The following is a 19,616-nucleotide window of genomic DNA, read 5'->3' on the forward strand; positions in this document are numbered from 1 at the left end:
GCCGGGAGAGGCGTGTGCAGCCCTGGCTGCAGACACAGCCTCCCTGTTTGGCTCCTGGCAGGGTGGGTGCATGGGTTTTTCCCTGCCTTTTTTGTTTCTTGTGGAGCTGCCTTTTCAGGCGGTTACACCCTGCTATCCCAGGAAGCCGACTGGAATTCAAAGGTTCTGCCAGTCCTTTGGCACTTTCCTGTGCTGCAGCGCGGTGTCGGGGAAGGTGCTTTCCCTTCCCAGACCAACCTGGGCACCAGGGTGGTTGCAGGGCTGGGTTCAATTGCCTCAAAGCCTCTCTGGGCCACTGCCTCTCCTCCCTGTGTGGAGCTGGCCGCAACTCCAGTTCCTTCCAGCATCAGATTCTCTTGCCTGTGTTGTGCAGAGCTCCCAGGGCTCCCCTCGCCCCACACCACTGTCAAACACATCCCATAGGAAGGGGCTGGTGCTCCTCCTGCAGCCTGGCCAGGGCTGGGGGCTGGCTGGGACAGCAGCAGGCAGGACAGAGGGCTAACACCCTTTGTCTTGTCGGTAGTGGCACCAAAATGCCACTGCTCCAGGAGCCAAGCTCTTCCTGCTCTAGCTGGGCTGCCAAATCCAGGGGTGCAGCCCCCCCACCTGCTTCCTATCAGTGCACTGGTGTTAGGTGAATGATTTTATGGCTTAATGACCCCTCTGCACTGCAGTGCTGGCACTGGAGGTGTCACCAGCTTGAATATTGGGATCCTTTGCTCCAGACTGGGGAAACCAGTGTGGACCAGTGCCCTTTGTGCTGGGCCAGGGGCTCCGGGGAGGGCTGGAGCCCTCGGGATTTCACAGCCTGGGCTCTCCACACAGGAGTTCAGCTGTGAAGCCCAGCGAGATCATTTGAATAATTTAATACCGGGCTGTGACCAAGCCTAGCGAGAGGGTAAAGGAAACAAAGAGGCCCCCAGCCCCGAGCAACAAAAGCTCCTGGAACGACAAGCCGAGGCACGTCCGTGCTGCCGGAGGCAGAGAGCAGCCCGGGCAAATAGGCCACTCGCATTCCTCACGTCTGCTGCTTTGTTTCCCTGCAGAAGCTCCCGGTGAAATCTGCAGGTCTCGGGGCTTCTCCCTTTATCCTTTTTTTGTTCCTGTGTTGTGTGGAGCTGGTGGTGGATCAGTGTCCCGCGGCTCTTCCTGCTGAGGAAAGGCAGGGCCGGAGGGGAGCGGGAAGGGGAGGGGATGTGGGATGAGGCTGCCGGGTCCCCGCTTGTGCATCCTGGTGCGGGTCCCCTCTGGCCATTGTCACCCACGGAAAGACTGTCCCTGTTCCAAGTAAGATCCTGCTGACTCGGGGCCATTACTGTAGCAGGAAACTGCCTGCTGATCCCGCAGCTGATTTATTTTGATTCCGGCACCTCTGTCGAGGTCATATCCTCATTCCCACGAGGCTTAGGCAGGAGGTGCGGCTGCTGTCCCTCTGTCCGTCTGCCTGGATCCCTTACCCCTGCCCTCCATGGGCACGAGGCCCCGGCAGCCGGGAGAGACTCTCCCCACTCCTTTCCCTGGGGCGAAAGGCTCCACCTTAACTTGTTTAGAAGCCGGAGCGTCGGTTTTCCGTCCCTCCAGTTTGAGTAAAGTAGAAGGCGGAGGGATGGAGTAGCAGGGAGAGGCTGGGGAAGAGGACAAGAGGCCTCTTCGGACTCAGATGGTTTCAAGAAGTGACCCATCAAGGGAGACAGGGAACATATCACCTCCACAAAGGGAATTGCCCTGAGTGTCGCCTTTGTGTGAGACAAATGCCTGGCTGTGATGTTGAGAGCGGGGAGGGCTTTGCTTGGGGAGAGGGGAAAAGGAGGGATCTTTGTTTGCAGGGTCTGACACCTCCCCACCGCCCTGCCGGCACAGCCAGCACCTTCTGATGGCTTTGTCAGCTCCTGGCTAATTAGCAGAGATGCTCTTCAGTGAGGTTAGGGAAGAATAATTTTAAAACATCAAAGAGAAGCAGTAAATAATGATAAAAGTCGGCTGTTACATGGTTGTCATCGGAGGCACAGGCTGCCTGTGTTTACAGGACTGATGCGTCCTGTCTTTGGAGTCCCATCAACCCCCAGGATACCAAGGTCCTGTCCTTTTGGCATGAACCTTGTCCCAGAGTCGTGACCAGGGACAGTTTCTAGTCGGGGCCAGGTCACAGCGTGTCAGGGACAGTGTCTGGGTCGTGCCTATCTCTTTTTGGAGACAGCCTGACTCCCGGCTCTGCTGGCACAGAGTGGCAGAACCAGCTGGACCACAGGGCTGCGGCCCTGGGGGTGCCACAGCCCTGAGCAAACCTGGCCAGGGAGCACCTCAACCCCAGCTCAAGGTGGCTGTTGCTCCCCTCTACTCCCTGTCAGTTATTTTTACCTGTCGGGTTTCCAGTATCACTGGGAGCTGGTTAAAGTTTAGCTCAGGGCTCTCCATCATCCGAGCACCGACTCACGTCTCCCGGTAAATCCCCTGCTGATGGCAGCTCGTGCTCCATGTACCCCAGTACAAGGTTCCCTGATATTTGTGAGCCTCAGTGCAGCTCAGAACAACCTGCCATCCCTCAGGGTAACCCCAAAAATGAGCCACCCATCCCTTCCCTGGCAGCTCTGGCAGCGAGCAGGCTGCATCCCCCCGGGCTGCTGCAGGGTTTTATTTTAAGCAGAGCCTCTCCGGGAGAAGGGTAACGTGAGCTCCTTGAGTGACAAGTGATAGAGCTCGACTTGCTCAGCGTGTCCCCCAGGAATCCCTCTCCTCTGCCATTTGCTAATTGAAAACTGCTAACATTTGGGTCTGGAGCAACTGCCGCCCTTAATGGGAAGCTGGCTGGAGCGAGCGTTGGTGGGACTAACACATGCTCACAGCCTGTCATCTGCTCGGCTCCATCTCTGGGGAAAGGGGCAAATACTCCCATATGCTGCTCTGATTTCTGAAAGAGTGACGAGGGGGCTGGAGCCAGACAGATTTGCTTTTATTCTCCCTCCTCCAGGCTCTTGCTCAGTTACAAACCGAGGCTGGAGGGAGGCTGTTGGCTGCAGCCTGGGGTGTGAGTTCCCAGCAAGACAAAGCCACAGGAGAGTGTGTCCCCCTCGTGCCTGCGGCATGGAGGGCCCGGGGCAGCCCCTCCGTGTCGTGCTGTGGGTGGTGGCTGGGACACGAGCTGCTCTCTGTGGTGGGAGCAGGCCTGGGAGCTGTATCCCACCTCCAGCCTCGCTCAGGGGCACAGCCGTGCCCTCGGGCTGCCTGCAGGAGTGTGGCACCCCTGGGACACCTCTGAGTCAGGGAGGGCATGCAGGGCCAGTGAGGACACCGCAGTGCGTGCCCGCAGAGCCCAGCTGCGGGCCAGGGGAGGCTGCAGGGGGTGAGGGGGCCGCGTGTGATGTGATGTTAATGCTCCCCAAACTCCTGCGGTGGCCGTTCCCAGTGTGGTGGGTAGTAAACCCACCAGTGGGGCGCTCCCCAAGTCCCCATGGCTGTCCCCATGTGCTGCACCCCAAACCCCTCGGCGGGGCTGTCCCCGGTGCGATGCTCCCCGAGCCCCCGGGATGCCGGCCCCGCTCCATCCCCCCCGGGCGGGGGAGGCGGGGTCCGGGCGGGGGGCGGTGGCGATGCCGATGCCGTCCCCCGTCGCGGGGCGGGCTCAGGCCGGTCCCACCGCCCCGTCCGGCCTCCGGGCGGAGCCGGGCGCGGAGTGCGGAGCCGAGCGGGCGCGGGGCGGCGGCGGCGGGCGCGGGCGACGGCGGGATGCCGGGCTACGACTACAAGCTGCTGGAGCGGCCGCGGCGCCGGGTGCTGTGCCCGCTTTGCGGGAAGCCCATGCGGGAGCCCGTCCGCGTCTCCACCTGCGGCCACCGCTTCTGCGATACCTGCCTGCAGGAGTTCCTCAGGTGAGACCCCGCATCACCCCACGGGCGACCCTACCTGACGTTACTCCGCGCACCCCTTCCCCCGTGGGGTGCTCCGGTCGCGCACCCCCCGCACCGCCCGGTCCGGCGTTCCGCAACCCGGGCGGCAGCGGGTGCTCCTCGCCATCGCCACCCCCCCATCCGCCGCCGGCCCCGGGGTGCGGTGTCCGGGGGTGCCCCGGAGAGGGCTGCGGAGGGCTCTGGGCCGGTGTCGGGGTGCGTGGTGCACGGCGGTGCGGATGCCCGGGGCCCGGGAGGGAATGCGGGATATCCCGGGAAGGGGCGCGGGGTGCCTGAGGGTCCTGGGGAGAGATGCGGGGTGCCCGGGGGTGCTCCGAGCCGGGGAACGGCTGCGGTGTGCTCCGGGAGAAGGTGCGGAGTGCCCCGGGAAAGGTGCGGGGCGCCCCGGGATGCCTCGGGCCAGGGAAAGGTGCGGGGTGCCCGGCGTGCCGCGGGGCAGGGAGGGGGTGCGGGGCGCGCCCAGCCCGTGACAGCCGCCCCGCGGGTGCAGCGGCCCGTGGCCCCTTTCGCTGAGGAGGAGGAAGAGGAGGGCCGGGTGAAGCCCGGAGCGGCGAGTTTCGAGAATCGAGCTTAACCCCTTCCTGCCCCGGCCCCGCCGGAGGAAGTGGCCGGGGGTGTTTTTGGGGAGGGGTGTGCGGCCGATCCCGGTGTCCCCGCGCCCACGGGTGAGCTCGACCCGGCCGTGTGCGAGGAGCCGGGGTCTCTTCCGACCCCTGTGGTTTGGGATCCCTGGTACCGGCAGTCGGGGACGCGTGCGGAGCCGGTGCTGTCCCGGTTCTCCGCCGCCGCGCTCGGCGCGGTCCCGGGGGTCCCGCGGGCAACGGCGAGGGGGTGCCCGTGCTCCCTCCGGGCGGTGACAAGCGTCACCCCGGGCCTTTCCCCGCCTTTCCCAGCCGGAGCGACCTTCGCCCGGGGACAGCTCACGGGCACCACCGTCACCGGGGCCGGTTTCTGTGAAACCGGGCGTTCCCCGGGGCACGTGTCAGAGCGCATCTGTCCCCCCCCCGCTCCCCCGCACCCTTCCCGCCGGGGGGAATGGCCTCGGGGGTCCCCCACGAGAACAACGTGTTTGGCCCGGATCAGTTTGGGGCTCCCATGGGCTGAGCCATCCAGCCCCACCGCGGTGCCGGGGGTACCGGGGGCTGCCGGGGGGTGCGGGGCTCCCCACCCCATCACCTCGCTGTGCCCCAACACGCCGTGAAGGTCAGAGGCAAGGACGGTCCCCCCGGGTGCTGCCTCAGCACATTCCCTGCCCGGCCAAGCGTGAGGAATGGGGAGGCTTTGTCGGGATTAGGCGCTGGCTTCGGGTCATCGTTCCACTTCCCCACCAGCCCCAGCACCCCAACACCGTGCACGGGATGCAGGCACAGCTGGCAGCCCTGGAAAGGCAGCAGAATGATCCCAGCCACGAGGCAATGCCACGGGCTCCCCGGGAAGGGCCGGCTGCCCGGCCCTGTCTGGGAGCACCTTATCTCAATGGATACACCTTATCTCGATGGATCCCCGATGACTCCCACAAAACCACCTGCAACAAACTGAGTGGGCACGTGGCAGAGCTGGTTGCAGCCCTTCCTCACGTGGGTCACACCCCACGGGGCCGTGGTTCCTGGGGTTCACTTGTGCTCCCAGCAGAGGGTTGGTGGCCGCAGGGGACATGGCCAGGCAGCCCCGGCTGGCGCGTGCCCGGCGGCACTGCTGGCTCCGTCCTGGTGTCTCACATCCACTTGGCAGCTCCAGTAGAGGCCACACCAGTGCCTGCCAAGGGCTTGCAGTGATTAGAGGGGCACAAGGGCTGTCCAGGCAGGGCAGCCTTGTTCAGTGTCACCTCAAAGACAGCAGAGCTGCAGGGCCCCTTTGTGTCCCTGCTGCATGACCCTGTAGGCAGCACCTGTGGTCTCCCACCCCAGTGTCCGTCCAGGATGGTGCATGGACACCCTCTCCTACCCCTGGGCACAGTGGTGGGTGGACCAGAGGTGATGGTGACTCCTGGCCAGCTTTGTCACAGGCCAGGCTGCCTCTTTGGCTGGGTCCCTGCCTCCATGCTGCTCCTCTGCAGGTCAGGGCTGAGCAGGGCCCTTCCCACCTCAGGGACAGCTCTCAGGAGGAGCACCCCATCCTGGGGGCCCAGCAGGATGGGGACCCCTCCAGGGGGGCTGCCTGTCCCCCTGTCCTGACTCACCGTGGTGGCTGCTGGGGCCATTTCCTGTGGAGCAGGAGCCCCAGGGCCACGCATCAGGGCCGCACATCTGGCGCCCAGCTGTTGCCCTCCCCCACCTCCCCTGGGCCCCGGCACCTGGGGCTGCGGAGGACCGGCCCTGCCGGCCCCCTCCTGGCCAGCCGCCGGCACCCTCCTTAATCCCAGGGGACGGGATGGGCCCGGGGCTGCCGGGGCTCCAGATGGTGCCACGCTGGCGGCGGCTGGCCCAGGCCCCTGGGGACCACGGCCGGGGGGTGGGGGGCTGCGTGGGGGGGTGTCTGGCGGGGGCATTTCCCAGCTCAGACAGATGGAGCAGGATTAGAGCTGTGGCTCCCCCAGGGTGGCGTCTGGATTTGGTACGGGGTGAGCGCTCAGCAGTGCAGGGACAGCACCAATGTCCTGGGGTGGGATGGCAGGGACCCGTGGGACATGGTGGCTGTGTCACTGGGGTGGGATGGCAGGCACCCGTGGGACATGGTGGCTGTGTCACTGGGGTGGAATGGCAGGGACCCGTGGGACATGGTGGCTGTGCCACTGGTGATCCCCAGTGACCCCGAGCCTTCTGTGTCTTGCAGTGAAGGCGTCTTCAAGTGTCCGGAGGACCAGCTGCCCCTGGACTACGCCAAGGTGAGCCTGGCGCAGGGATGGGTCCCCTGCTCCAAGGTGACGTGCCCACCAAGGGGCTGTCCCCAGCTCTGCACAGCGCCTGGCACAGCCACACCAGCCTGGCACGGGCGCCCGGGCGGAAGCAAGAGCCCTTTGTGCCGCGGGGCCGGAGCGGAAACCAGCTCCCGACAAAGGGTCCTTGTTGGTGTGCCCGGGGGGGATCCGGCCCCGGGCAGCGTGCCCAGGGCTCCCAGCCAGGCTGTGCCGGGGGCTGTGTGCCCCCACAGCAGGGTGTGATACCCCGCTGCTGCCCCTGCAGATCTACCCCGACCCCGAGCTGGAGGCGCAGGTGCTGAGCCTGGCCATCCGCTGCATCCACAGCGAGGAGGGCTGCCGCTGGAGCGGGCTCATCAAGCACCTCCAGGTAGGGCCTGGGAAGATGGGGAGGGCAGAGTTGTACCCCGTGGCCTTCCCGTCACCATCCCTGTGTCCCCCAGGCCCACCTTGGCACCTGTGGCTTCAACGTGATCCCCTGCCCCAACCGGTGCAGCGCCAAGCTGAGCCGCCGTGACCTCCCCGAGCACGTCCAGCACGGCTGCCCCAAGCGCAGGGTCAAGTGCGAGTTCTGCGCCAGCGACTTCACTGGGGAGGCCTTCGAGGTGGGCACTGGGGGGGACACTGTGGGGGACACCGCTGGCTGGGGTGCCATGGTGGGCATGGCTGTGCTGGGGGTGTAGTGGGGGTGTGGCTGGGATGTGTGGGCACCCCAATGGGCTGCAGGGGCACCATGGGGACACAGCCTGGGTGTGGGGACAGGGCCTGGATGGGGACACTGTGGGAGACACTTCATGGTGGGGACAGCCTTGGTGGACATCTAATTTTCTGTGGTTATTGTGCCCTCTGGCTGTGGGGGCACCGTGTGTCCTCATCCTTGTCAGGGCTGGCTGGTGAGGGCAGCCAGAGGGTGATGACACTGTCGTGGTCCCCAGGGCCACCAGGGCACGTGTCCCCAGGAGAGTGTGTACTGTGAGAACAAGTGTGGGGCCCGCATGATGCGGCGCCTGCTGTCCCAGCACGCCCTGGCCGAGTGCCCCAAGCGCACCCAGCCCTGCACCTACTGCTCCAAGGAGTTCGTCTTTGACACCATCCAGGTGAGATGGAGCCCATGGGGACCCTCACCCTGCCAGCTCCCAGCCCCAGCTGACAACCTCTGTGCCTCCCCAGAACCACCAGTACCAGTGTCCCCGGTACCCCGTGCCGTGCCCCAACCAGTGTGGGACACCCAGCATTGCCCGGGAGGATGTGCCCACCCACCTCAAGGAGAGCTGCAACACGGCCATGCTGCTGTGCCCCTTCAAGGAAGCTGGCTGCAAGCACCGGGTGAGTGTTGTCCCTGAGACCAACCTGCCCTGGCATCCTTGGGTGTGGGCTGCTGTCCCTGCTGTGTCACAACACCTCCACACCACTCCTGCCCTGATGTCTGTCCCATCCCTTGTGCTCAGTCCCATCCATGTGGCTCCATGACTTCACCCCTGTGTTTGCCCTCCAAGCATCCCCCTGCCACCCCAACCAAGTGTCCCTGTGCTACCCCTGTGTCCCCATGACATCCCTGTGCTAGTACTCCATGCTCCAATGACATCCCCATGTTATCCCCACGGTACCTCCCTCTCCTGTCCCCGCTGTCCCTGCCACCCTCCTGCTGATGGTCCTGCTGTCACTGCAGTGCCCCAAGCTGGCCATGGGCCGGCACCTGGAGGAGAGCACCAAGACCCACCTGGGCATGGTGTGTGCCCTGGTGAGCCGGCAGCGGCAGGAGATCCTGGAGCTGCGTCGGGACGTGGAGGAGCTGTCGGTGAGCAGCGACGGGACCCTCATCTGGAAAATCGCCGACTACGCCCGCAAGCTGCAGGAGGCCAAAGCCCGCAGCAACTACGAGTTCTTCAGCCCCCCGTTCTACACCCACAAGTACGGCTACAAGCTCCAGGTGTCGGCTTTCCTCAACGGCAACGGCAGCGGGGAGAGCAGCCACCTCTCCGTCTACATCCGCGTGCTGCCGGGCGAGTACGACAACCTGCTGGAGTGGCCCTTCTCCTACCGTGTCACCTTCTCCCTGCTGGACCAGAGTGACCCCTCGCTCTCCAAGCCCCAGCACATCACCGAGACCTTCCACCCCGACCCCAACTGGAAAAACTTCCAGAAGCCGGGAGCCTCGCGCAGCTCCCTGGACGAGAGCACCCTGGGCTTCGGCTACCCCAAGTTCATCTCGCACGAGGACATCAGGAAGCGGAACTACGTGCGGGACAACGCCATCTTCATCAAAGCCTCGGTGGAGATCCCCCAGAAGATCCTGGCCTGAGCCCCGGAGGGGGACAGGATGTGACCGGGGCACCTGCCCAGGTGTGCCCTGGATGGTGCTGAGCCCCTGCCCGCAGCCGGTGCCCCTGGCTTGGGGACGCTGCCGTGGCACCGCGGTGGCTCTCAGGACAGGCAGGGACGGGGCTGCTCCCACGTCCCTCCTGGGGCTGGGACTGTCCTGCAGCCCCTTCTCAGGTGCCCGGGGGTGCCAGGGGGCTGGGCCCCCTAAGCCCCTTCCCAAGGTGCCCAGCAGCCCCCGCCAGCCTCGCTGGGGACCCTGCAGGACCCCACTGGCCAGAGCCATATTTTGTAAACTGGTGCTCCCCAGGTTGTTATTTATTACCCCGGGCTGGGGCTGCTGCCCCCTCCCCACATCTTTTTCTTTTCAATAAACTTTTCTTGTATTTATTACGGCCGCCTGAATCTCCTTCCTCAGCCTGAACCTCCTTCCTCTGCCTGCCGGGATGGGGATGGCAGGACCGGGGGATGCTCCTGGGTGCTGGGAGCAGGGAGAGCTGGGACTGGGCTGGGGGGCACGGAGAGGGGTAATCCCTGACCCACATCCCGGCGGCAGACGGGCTCAGATGGAGCCGGTTAATTCGGTAATCACCGGCAGCAGCGGGGATGTGCCGGGCTGGAGGAGCCGCCAGCCCCGGGGGGCTTTTCCCTGCAGACCGCCCTCGGTCCCATCAGCCCCTCGTTAGCGCTGGGGTAATTAACGCCCCGGGGGAGGGCGGCATCCCGGGCAAAGGGGGGGTGGGCGATGGGGGGGGCACTGGGGCAGACTCTGGGGGCTGGGCTGGATCAGGCCCCATGTCCGTGTGTCTGACCCCCCTCCCGTCACCTCGGCGGCAATGGGGGGGGTCGCTGTCTCTGCAGGATAATCCCACAATTGCATTAGTGCTGCTCTGGTTTAATGCAATTAGCCCCTAATTAGCTGCACCCTGCGGCCCTGGCTGGGCTGGGAGGGGCAGCACTGCCGGGGGTGTCCCCATACCCCGTTCCCCCCCCCCAGGAATGTCCCCCTGAACAGGTCCCAGCCTGGTGTGGCAGCCCCGGGCCCTGGGGAGCTGGGCAATACTCCCGTCCTTGCTGGTACCCAGTGCCAGCCTGTACTGGTGCCCACACTGGCACCCACTGTCACTCCCTGCTCGTGCCCAGTGCCAGCCTCACGCTGGTTTCTGATGCCAGCCCCTAATGATGGGCAGTTCTTGCCCATACTGGTGCCTGCCGTGCCCAGTATCAGCCTGTGCTGGTGCCCAGTGCCAGACCATACTGGTACCAGTGCCAGCCCAAACTGGTGACCCATACTAGCCCATATTAGTGCCCAGTGCCAGCCCAAACTGCTGCCCAGTGCCAGACCATACTGGTACCAGTGCCAGCCCAAACTGCTGCCCAGTGCCAGACCATACTGGTACCAGTGCCAGCCCAAACTGGCGACTGTTGCCAGTCTATTGCCAGCCCATACTGGTGCCCAGTTTCAGCCCATACTGGTGTCTGGTGCCACCCTTGTGTTAATGCCCGGTTCCAGCCCATCCCGGTGCCCAGTTCCAGCCCATCCCGGTGCCCGGTTCCCGCCCATCCCAGTGCCAGTTCCCGCCCATCCTGGCGCCCGGTTCCAGCCCATCCCAGTGCCAGTTCCCGCCCGTCCCGGGGTCCCCGTGTCCCCCTCCCCGCCCGGTGCTCGGCTCAGTGGCGCCGCCGCGTGGGGACCGAGGGGAGGGGAAGATGTTAATAGAAATTTATTGCCTTATAATTTATATAAATGAATAATAATTATCATTATTATTATAATCATTGTAATTATTACGTTAACAAATTGTTATAATTAGTATTAAGTATTCATTTTATCCTTACACATTTTAGGCTTATTTTTTATTTTCTAGTAATTTAATTTCTGTAATATATGCATTTTATATATAATACTTTAAAAATATTTCAATTTTAATATTTCATATATTATATAAGTATATTTATATTATTATATCAAATTTCATATATCAATACAATTACACTACATAATATTTTCATATTTTATATTATAGAAATTCTATCTGTATTTTTCCATAGCTTCCATACTTCATATTTATCCTACATTTAATTTCTATTTAATAGCTATTTATAATTGTTATCCTTATATTTTAAATTTTCATTTTTTATATTCGTTATGTACATTTTATTTATATATTTTTATTTGTGTGTATATACACACAACCCCCCATACACACACAGAGTACAGGGACAGCCCTGTCCTTCTGACCAGGCCACACACAGGGTGTTGGCAGCCCTTCATTCCAACCAGTTGCCTTAAAAGAAATAAATTTTTAAAAAAATATATATAAAATTAAAAATAAAATACGATAAAATAACTCATATAATTTACCAACTAAAAGTGGGAAGCGGTGCTGGAGGAAGCCTGGGTAGCAGCTCCTGGATGAAAAAAACAACCCCAGGAGCTTGGAGTTATCCCTGTCCCCACCTCAGGGACCAACCCCCAGCTCTGCTTTCCCTGCCTGGGTTGATTTTCCCCCTTTTCCTGCCCCTTTCCAGCCCTCTCTGCCTGGAAATGTCAGCGGGATCTTGGAGCACCTCTTAACCTTCAGCGTGGCAGCGATTCCCCGGCAGGGCCTGGGCTGCAGGAAAAGCAGGAGGGGGAGATGCTCTCAATGCTCAAGGAGCAGAGGGAGTCAAATCGATTCTTGCTACTAAATTTAGCCTCAAATATCAAGTTTAAAAATAAACTTCCTGGAAACTTGGTGGTTTGAAGGTTTGTTCTAAATGTTTGTGCTGCCAGCTCACTCCCTGCTCCGTTGCCCCAACATTGCTGGGATACTGGAAGGACCTTCAGAAGATGCTCAAATCAGGGAGGAAAATATTATTAAATATCTGAAAAATCGAGGGAGACCCCACCTGGAGGGTCCTTTGCCTGTGTAAGACCCCCACCACAGTGGAGATGCCCTAAATAACCCCCAAACCTTTTTAACCTCTTTGGGGCTGTAGTCAGGGAGGATTTTTGGCAAAACTGCTTCATCTGCTCACACCATAGAGCCCAAATTTGTGCTGATTCTTGATGCTCCTTCTCCAAGATGATGAAACCAGATATTGATATTGGATAGGGAGAAAAATGTGAGAAAAATTTTCTTTGCACATCCTTTAATAAAGACCTGTCTGAGTCCCTTCCCTGCCCGTTAACCCCCAGGACTGAGGGGTTTGAGGGCAGTGAAAGCTGACAAGATTTCACAGCAGTTTTTTGGTGCAATCTCACTTCACTCTCAGGCTTGCAGCCACCCCAGCAGAATCAACAGCCTGTACCCAATTGCTTTGAAATTAACTTAAACTAAGCAGATAAAACACTCCAGTAATTTTATTGCAGTTTGGCTCTGCTGATTGTTGCAGAGCATCCGAAAGGCGGCTCTTGCTGGAGGGTGTCCAGTGTGTGCTCCTCCAGCAGCTGACCACAATGTGCCACTTTTCTTTGGCTCCTCCACCTTCTGGAGCCCCCAGGACCCCACAAGGATTTTTTTTTCAGGATTTTTTTCAGCTCTGAATTTTTGCAGCATCCCCAGTGTTGCTCCTCTCCGAACATCACAAGCCGCTGCAGCTGCTGGAGTTCACAGAGAACATCTGGGTGTTGCCTACCTTGGGTAAAAATCTTTGGAAGAAAAACCCATTTAGCCCTAAAGGAGAAGTTTTAAAATGCTGGATTTTACTCAAAGCCCTCAGCTTTGCTGTGGCTGCAGGTGATTCCTCCTTGGAGGCAGCAGCTGCTCTCACCAAGTCCCTGCTGGCTGATTTTCCACCAGATCCTTGCTCCAGGTCCAGCTGGCTGCAAAGATGATGAGAAAGTCTCCTGAAAACTCCTTGCAGAAGAGATTGTTCCTGTTGAGGGGGATGGATGAAGAAACCAGATACCAAAGAAGCTTTGAGTCAAAGGAGAAGAGGATCCTGAAGCTCTGATGGATGGAGTGGCTGCTGTTGGAATTTCCGGATGCTGCAGAGGGATGCAGCAGTGCCTGTGGGCAAACAGCTCTTCCTGCCTCAGCTCAGCCAGGCTAAGCTGCCTGGTTTAGCCCAAATTCCACGAAAACCATGTGGGAACCAAATGTCCATAGCATTTGGGGAACAGTGGGAACAGTAGGAAGGAGGGATTTTGATACTCAGGTTTGCAGTGAGCACAGGAGATGGGGTTGGAGTTTTGTCCTTTTGAGAGATGGAAGAAAAGATTAAATGAGAGGGACAATCCTGGGAGAGGGGAGGAAACCCTGGCAGGTCCCATCTTCTGGAAGGTGATTGTGAATGTTACAAACCCCCTTTAAAATTTTGGCAGGACTCAAACCCCCTCCTCCACTCCTCCTCCTATTTTTAACCATTATTTCAGCACCTTTCTCTCTGACATTCTTTCTCTGTTTTCCCAAACCTTTCCTTTTATTGGAGCAGTCAGCCAGACTCTGCCTGATACATTCCTATCCCAGAAACCCATGGAGACCCTTCCCCAAATTCCCTTTGGGACAAGCACCCACCCTGTGACTCCAGGCCACCTCACACTGCATAAAACCAGCAGAAGGGGCAGAGGCACCAGGTCTCTTTATTTTTCCTGTGGACAAAATAATAATAATAGAGAAAATTCTAATTAGTACCTGTAGCACAGAAGCAGCAGCCTTGATCATCAGTCTTGTGGCTTAATGAAATGCAGCAGCAATTCCCAGTTCTCCCCCAGTGATCCCCAGCAAACAGCTCTGTTTGGTTTCCACGGGAGCAGCCAGGCCCCAGAGACATCTGACATGGAAAGCCCAAAGAAAACTCACGAGTGTCTTTTATAAAATGTTCACTTTGGGCTGTAACAAACTGGGCTTGTGGCTGAACAGCTCTAAAGCTTCTGCTCCAAACTTAGGGCACAGATTCCCTGTGGAAGGGTTCACACCATGCTCGTGTTTATCCTTCCCAAGATCTTCCTAACATCCACCTCAGGGTTCTGAATTGGTGTGGGGATGGGGAGGATGGTGCTGCTGATGAGGGAGGGTGAGGAGCTCAGGAAACACCCGAGCCTTACTCATTCCTCAAGGAGCAGAGCAGGCACTGAGGATCCAGCAGGGAGCAGGGCCCTGTGCTGCAGTCAGTGACCCACAGATGGACAGATGGACAGAAAGGCAAGAGGAGCTGCAGTGTGAGCCCCAAAGGCTGGTGACCACCCACAAGGGGCTCCTGGAGGAGAAGGAACATTCCCAGCTTTTTGGTTCCTCTTAATTCTGCACCAGGCAGAGAGGGAAAACCATGGGAGGTTTTTCCACATTTCCAGGAGAGCGGGGCACAGCTCCTACCACACAAGGCACCACAAGGCTCTTCCCTTCCTCACCCTGGTGACAGTGCCACAGCCAGACCCCCACCCTGGGCACCAACACCACGGATCCAACCTTTGCTCCCAACATCCCACCTGGGAATGAGGCAGGACAGTGCTTCCCTTCAGGGGTGAGCAGGGAAGGATGGAGAGCCCATCACAACAGGGCTGCTGCAGAGGTGAAAAGGGTCGGTTCAAAGAAAAATCTCACTGCCAGACCAAAAGGAAAGGTTTCAGTATATTTTAATAGTAAAATGATTCTTATTTTTTTCAAGCAATGTCCCACCTGGATGAGTCTCAGCAGGAATTTTGCTTCCCGGTCCTGCTGTACCGGGGCAAAGCCTCGGAGGCCGTGGCTGTACCTGTGCAGAACAGTCCCCAAAATCTCACAGCGTGCTGCCAACACCACCAAACACCTCCCAGGCAACCACCACCACGGCACAGGACTCTGCTCAGGCTCTCGGGAGAAGAGCAGGAGTTAAAAATTAGCTTTTAGTAACAGTCTGGGTTAAGATTTGGAGCAGGCTACGGAAGAGAGGAGAGGCCAAGGTCTGATTTAGTAAAAAGGTAGCAGAACACCTTACAGTGACCGACTGGGCAGGGAGGGGTGAGGTCAGAGCACAGCCCTCGCTGGGGTTGGGTTTGGGACAGGGAAGACGACGGGGTGACTGTAGGGGAAGCAGCTTCAGACTCGAACTCTGGCTCCAACAGAATGGATTCAGAAAAATATTGCATGAAAAGCCTCAGGGTTTTCGTTCTTTCATAGATGTATATTTACCAGTTTTCACAAAGACTGCAGGAATACGATTATAAACAATAAATTAGGACTTCATGTTGCTATCATTTGGCATAACACAATCAGGCAATTTTTCCTTTTTTTAAATATAAGGCAACACAAGCCAACACATAATTTAATCCGTCTTTAGTCAAATTGCTTAACTTTGCTCAGGAGTTACCACTAAAGAACGGGTTATAGTACACTTAAAAGAATTTAAATAATGACATAAGTGTACTAACTTATGCAAGGAGTCAGAAACGTACTCTGCTAAGCTTTGAAACCTAAATATTTGTTACAGCCCAGGACTACACATTCTAAATTAAAAAAATACAAATAAATGTTTTCTAATTTTCCCATTTACGAAAAACTTTTAAGAATCTCTAGCCAACTATGACGTCACTTCAAAACTTTTTTTTTAATTTTTTTTTTTTTTAAATTTTGTATGATGTCTTTAAGATTTTTTTTTTTAAACCATGCTCATTAAGGAAAGTTCAAGGAGCAAATACTTAAGGCTTTGTTTTTCCAAGGGCTGTGAGGGAGGCCAGTGGATGGCAGAGGCCAGTGGGTTCACCCATACACAATGCTACTCAAACCCACACTACCAGGCGACATTCATACAGAAATATTACACTTAAAAGTTACAGTGTAGAGCAATATTTTTTAGCCAGTGTACATAGAAAGAATCAATGCATTTATTTTTTTAAACTTTTTCTTCTTCTTCTTCTTTTTTCTTTTTTTTCTTTTTTTTTTTTAATTTCCAAACTTGATTGTGATCATTATGTTCAAGTATTAGTCTCGTTAACAGAGATGAGGAATTTCTACTTACAATAAATTCGGCTGTTAGAAAGGAAAGGGATGTTTTGGTACACAGAGGAGAACAAGATGCTGAGGTTACCCAGCAGTTAGTGTCCTACAGTCACTGACTCAACTGGCTGCTGGAAGTGACGTGGGGAAGGAACAGAAGGAGTTAGGCACCGAGACCCTGGGAAAAAGGGATGTTAAAAATAGCTTCACTAATTCCCAGGGAGAAGAATTGTTCCATTAAATCCGCTGGGGTGTTTAGATGGAGAGGAACAGGGGACTGTCAATCCCACAGTGGCTTGTGAGAGGAGCTTTGATTCAGACCAACCACCCCCATCCCCACAGCGTGACTGTGCTCGCTGCACCAGGGATGGGCTGAGCTGCATCTCCTCACCCTGACAGTAATTCCAGCTTCCAGAGAAGTGGCTGAACCCTTTTTGGAGTTGTCAGTGGGTCTGGATTCCCTTCACACGAGGCTGGCCAGACTCCTAGCAGCGAGGGATTCAGACAACGTGAGCTTTGAGGCTGGTGGAAGGGCAGTGGGGAGGGGGAACACAAAGAAAGACAGCTCCCTGTGGCTGCCTTCATCCCAAACCTGCTGCTCCCCTCCTCATACCCTGTCCAGAAAACACAAAGCGTCAGAAAAATCTGCCAGAGACTGTTGACTTTGGACAAAGTCTAAATGATAAACGTGGGCAAGAAAGAGCTGAAAAGCTTCTCCCTCTATTAAAGCCTAAATACATACCCCTAGCTGGCTCTTTTCAAACGTAGGCTCTTTTTCAATTACACAGGCCTCTAGACAGTGCAAATGGTCAATGTTTAATGCATTAATGAAATGGGCTTTTGAGTTGAAAACAAGCCCTACTCCCTGACAAAATTCTGTTGCTCTTAATCTTGTGAGGAAATTGAGATGGAAATGGAAGCAGCTACACTACCTCGCTCTCGCTGGAGCACAGATGTGGCTGCAAAACCCTGCAGCAACTCAACCTCAGTCCAGCGAGGAGCTGCTCAGCAGAAGGCAAAAAAAAAAAAAGCTGCACAAAGGGAGACTCTGCTGTGAGGAAACAGCTGTGGCGTGAAGTAGTGTAATGAAATTCTTTGACACAAAAGGCATGTTAAATATTTGATGCATAAAGGAGAGAGATAACATGTAAGCAAAGCTCTTTAAATATACAGTATGTCTTCTTCCAATGGGTACTATAATGATCACACAAGTTTGCAAGTTAAAAACGCCTTGCTTATTAATTAAAATTAAGACTAAAACCTATAATTTTATTTTTTTTGTCTGTGAAAGTGACTGCAGCCTATCTATACCCTGGGTGTTGAATATGAAGATTTCGACTATCGGTTGGTTCAGGTGCTCGGTTCATGGGAGGCCGATGGACTTTTCCCAGCACGGCCATGCTCTGGTCTCGGAAGCAGGACTGCTGGAAGTCCCCACTTAGGTAATCCATGGTCTGCATCACATTATTCTGGCTGGATGGGCCAGCTCCAGCTCTGTAATGAGTTCCTCCTGCACAATCCAGCGTCGCTCCCGCTGGCTGTCCCCCATGGAAAGGCATGGTGAGGTCCTGGGACCCAGAGCTGTCACTGTTGGGCGTGGGCAGAATGTTATTCCAGAGGGGCTGGAAATAGTGCCCATTGGTATATGGCAAAGGTCCCTGCAACCCGTTCACAGGCGGAGAAGGCGTAGGCTTCTCGATGGGGGGCTTCAAGCTGAAGGACTGGCCCATGCACAGTTCTTGAGGGTAGTTGGAAGTTTTGCCAGGGAAACTCTGCCCTGCAATCTCTCTCTGAGGGTGCTTCCCTGCGAGTCCAGCAGGCCCAGCAGCATCCCCACACATTTGCTGCAGATGTGCAAGCTGGTGCTGGTTCCACGCAACCGATTTGATTTCGTTCTGGTAGGCGGGTGGCACCCTGTTAATATTGACCATGGGCACATTAACAGAGGCAGGAGGAATAGCAGCAGCAGCATGGTCGACAGGGTTTACTACACAGGAAGGCATGGGTGTAGGGACATTGTGAGTAGATACCCTGGTACTTGCATTGATAAGCAGGTTGCGACTTATAGGGCTGGGGTTTGCAATCTGTCCCTCACACACTGAGGTAGTGCTAATGCCAGCTCTGGCCTGGCAGAACTGGTTAATCTGGTGCACAATGCTGCTCAGGTCCGGTGGCTGGTTCTGCTGCAGGGTGGCAGCCATAGAGAGGGGAATGGTTGAGGTAGACACGGTCACATTCGGCGGCGCGTCTGCGTCCGGCATCTTTCTGCCTCCATGTAAACCCGGCTGCAGCAGCGGGTTCGGGGGGTGCTGCAGGGTCTGGTGTGCCATGGGCTGAGGGTGCTGCAAGCCCTGCGGCTGCTGCATGTTCTGCGGGTGCGGCAGCGCCTGCGGGATCCCCTGAGGGTGCGGTAAGCTGGGTGGCTGTGGAATACCCTGAGGGTGCTGCGGGATGCTCTGGGGGTGCGGCAAAGTCTGTGCATGCTGGAGAGCCTGCTGGCGAGCGAGCGCCTGGGGGTGGGATAAAGTGCTTGGTGCAACGTAGGGCGTGGAGGGGGGGTTCATCATCGCCTCCGGCAGCAGGCGCGCGCGCGTCCCGTCAAAGTCCTTGATGATTCCTTTCGCTGGGGATTTGACTATGGCCAGCAGGCCGGTTTTTGTGGTGGCCTGAGATGGGTAGGGGCTGTACCTCTGGCCCGAAGTATCGAGTCCGTTCACAGTACGGCGTATGTGTTTCCTCTGGGGAACCTTGACGCTGTTCGGAAAGATTTTTATAGTCAGTGGATTGTTGGCGACCTTCTTAGCATAAGCATCCAATTCTGCTGGGGTAGGATACTGTGCAGATCTCATTTTCTGTGTAGTGTCCCCTGTGGAGAAAGGAAATTGGTCAGTTCTGGTGAGCAAGGGATCAACCCCAGGGCAAGACAATCACACAACAAGGGGAGAAAATCTCCAAGGATACAAGAGGCAAGGAAACTTCATCCTGCCAGACCGGCGGGTCATGGAGCAGATGCCTCACTCCCTTTATTACCTGGTGACCAACACAAGCCCCAGCTCAGCTTAAGGCAAGACCTGCCCAGGGAAGCAAAAGAAAACCATGTTCTCATCAGAGTGTGTTTGCAGTTGGACAAAAACAGGTAACGTGTTATAAACATCAGATTGTCTCTAGCTGAAATATTCCTCACAGCTTGCAGTGGTGGGCGGTTTTTATTCTCTTAACTTAAGCTGCCTCCCCACTGCTCTTCAAACCATTCTCAGTATTTTTACCATGGAATTCCAAATCAGAAAGATATGAATTAAACATGAAGGAAGCCCCTGTAATCTTGAGGTGGAAACCATCCTATGATGAGCTGACCCTGGCTGGGCACCAGGTGCCCCCAAAGCTGCCCTGTCACTCCCTTCCTCAGCCAGGCATGGAAGAAGAAACACAGGGTCAGAATAAGGAAGGGGAGATAGCACTCACCAAAAAGGGCAAAACAGACTTAGGGAAATTACTTTAATTTATTACCAATCTGAGTAGAGTAAGGAGAAATAAAAACCTCTTCCTTCCACCCCTCCTTCTTCCCGGGCTCAGCTTCACTCCTGACTTTCTCCACCTCCACAGCAGAGGGAGATGGACACAGCTGCCTCACCATGG

General features: G+C 56.7%; 2 protein-coding genes across 7 annotated transcripts in view; one reads left to right on the top strand and one right to left on the bottom strand.

Annotated features, from left to right (window-relative positions):
- Positions 1–3,683: 3,683 nt before the first annotated feature.
- TRAF4 (TNF receptor associated factor 4) lies at positions 3,684–9,474 on the top strand. Its single transcript, XM_059866107.1, has 7 exons — positions 3,684–3,866; positions 6,678–6,729; positions 7,028–7,132; positions 7,206–7,367; positions 7,698–7,859; positions 7,933–8,088; positions 8,432–9,474. The coding sequence occupies exons 1-7, from the start codon at positions 3,724–3,726 to the stop codon at positions 9,062–9,064; spliced, it is 1,413 nt and encodes a 470-aa protein (XP_059722090.1). The 5' UTR covers positions 3,684–3,723; the 3' UTR covers positions 9,065–9,474.
- A 5,150-nt stretch (positions 9,475–14,624) lies between these two features.
- FAM222B (family with sequence similarity 222 member B) overlaps positions 14,625–19,616 on the bottom strand; it is a 36,231-nt gene continuing 31,239 nt past the window's right edge. For all 6 annotated transcript variants that reach the window (XM_059865707.1, XM_059865703.1, XM_059865705.1 and 3 more), the window contains one exon: positions 14,625–18,846. In XM_059865707.1, coding sequence (XP_059721690.1) covers positions 17,282–18,829 — 1,548 coding nt within the window. In that variant the 5' untranslated portion in view covers positions 18,830–18,846 and the 3' untranslated portion in view covers positions 14,625–17,281. The remainder of the gene's footprint in view (positions 18,847–19,616) is intronic.

This window comes from Haemorhous mexicanus, chromosome 22 (genome assembly GCF_027477595.1).
Source record: "Haemorhous mexicanus isolate bHaeMex1 chromosome 22, bHaeMex1.pri, whole genome shotgun sequence".
Taxonomy (NCBI): domain Eukaryota; kingdom Metazoa; phylum Chordata; class Aves; order Passeriformes; family Fringillidae; genus Haemorhous; species Haemorhous mexicanus.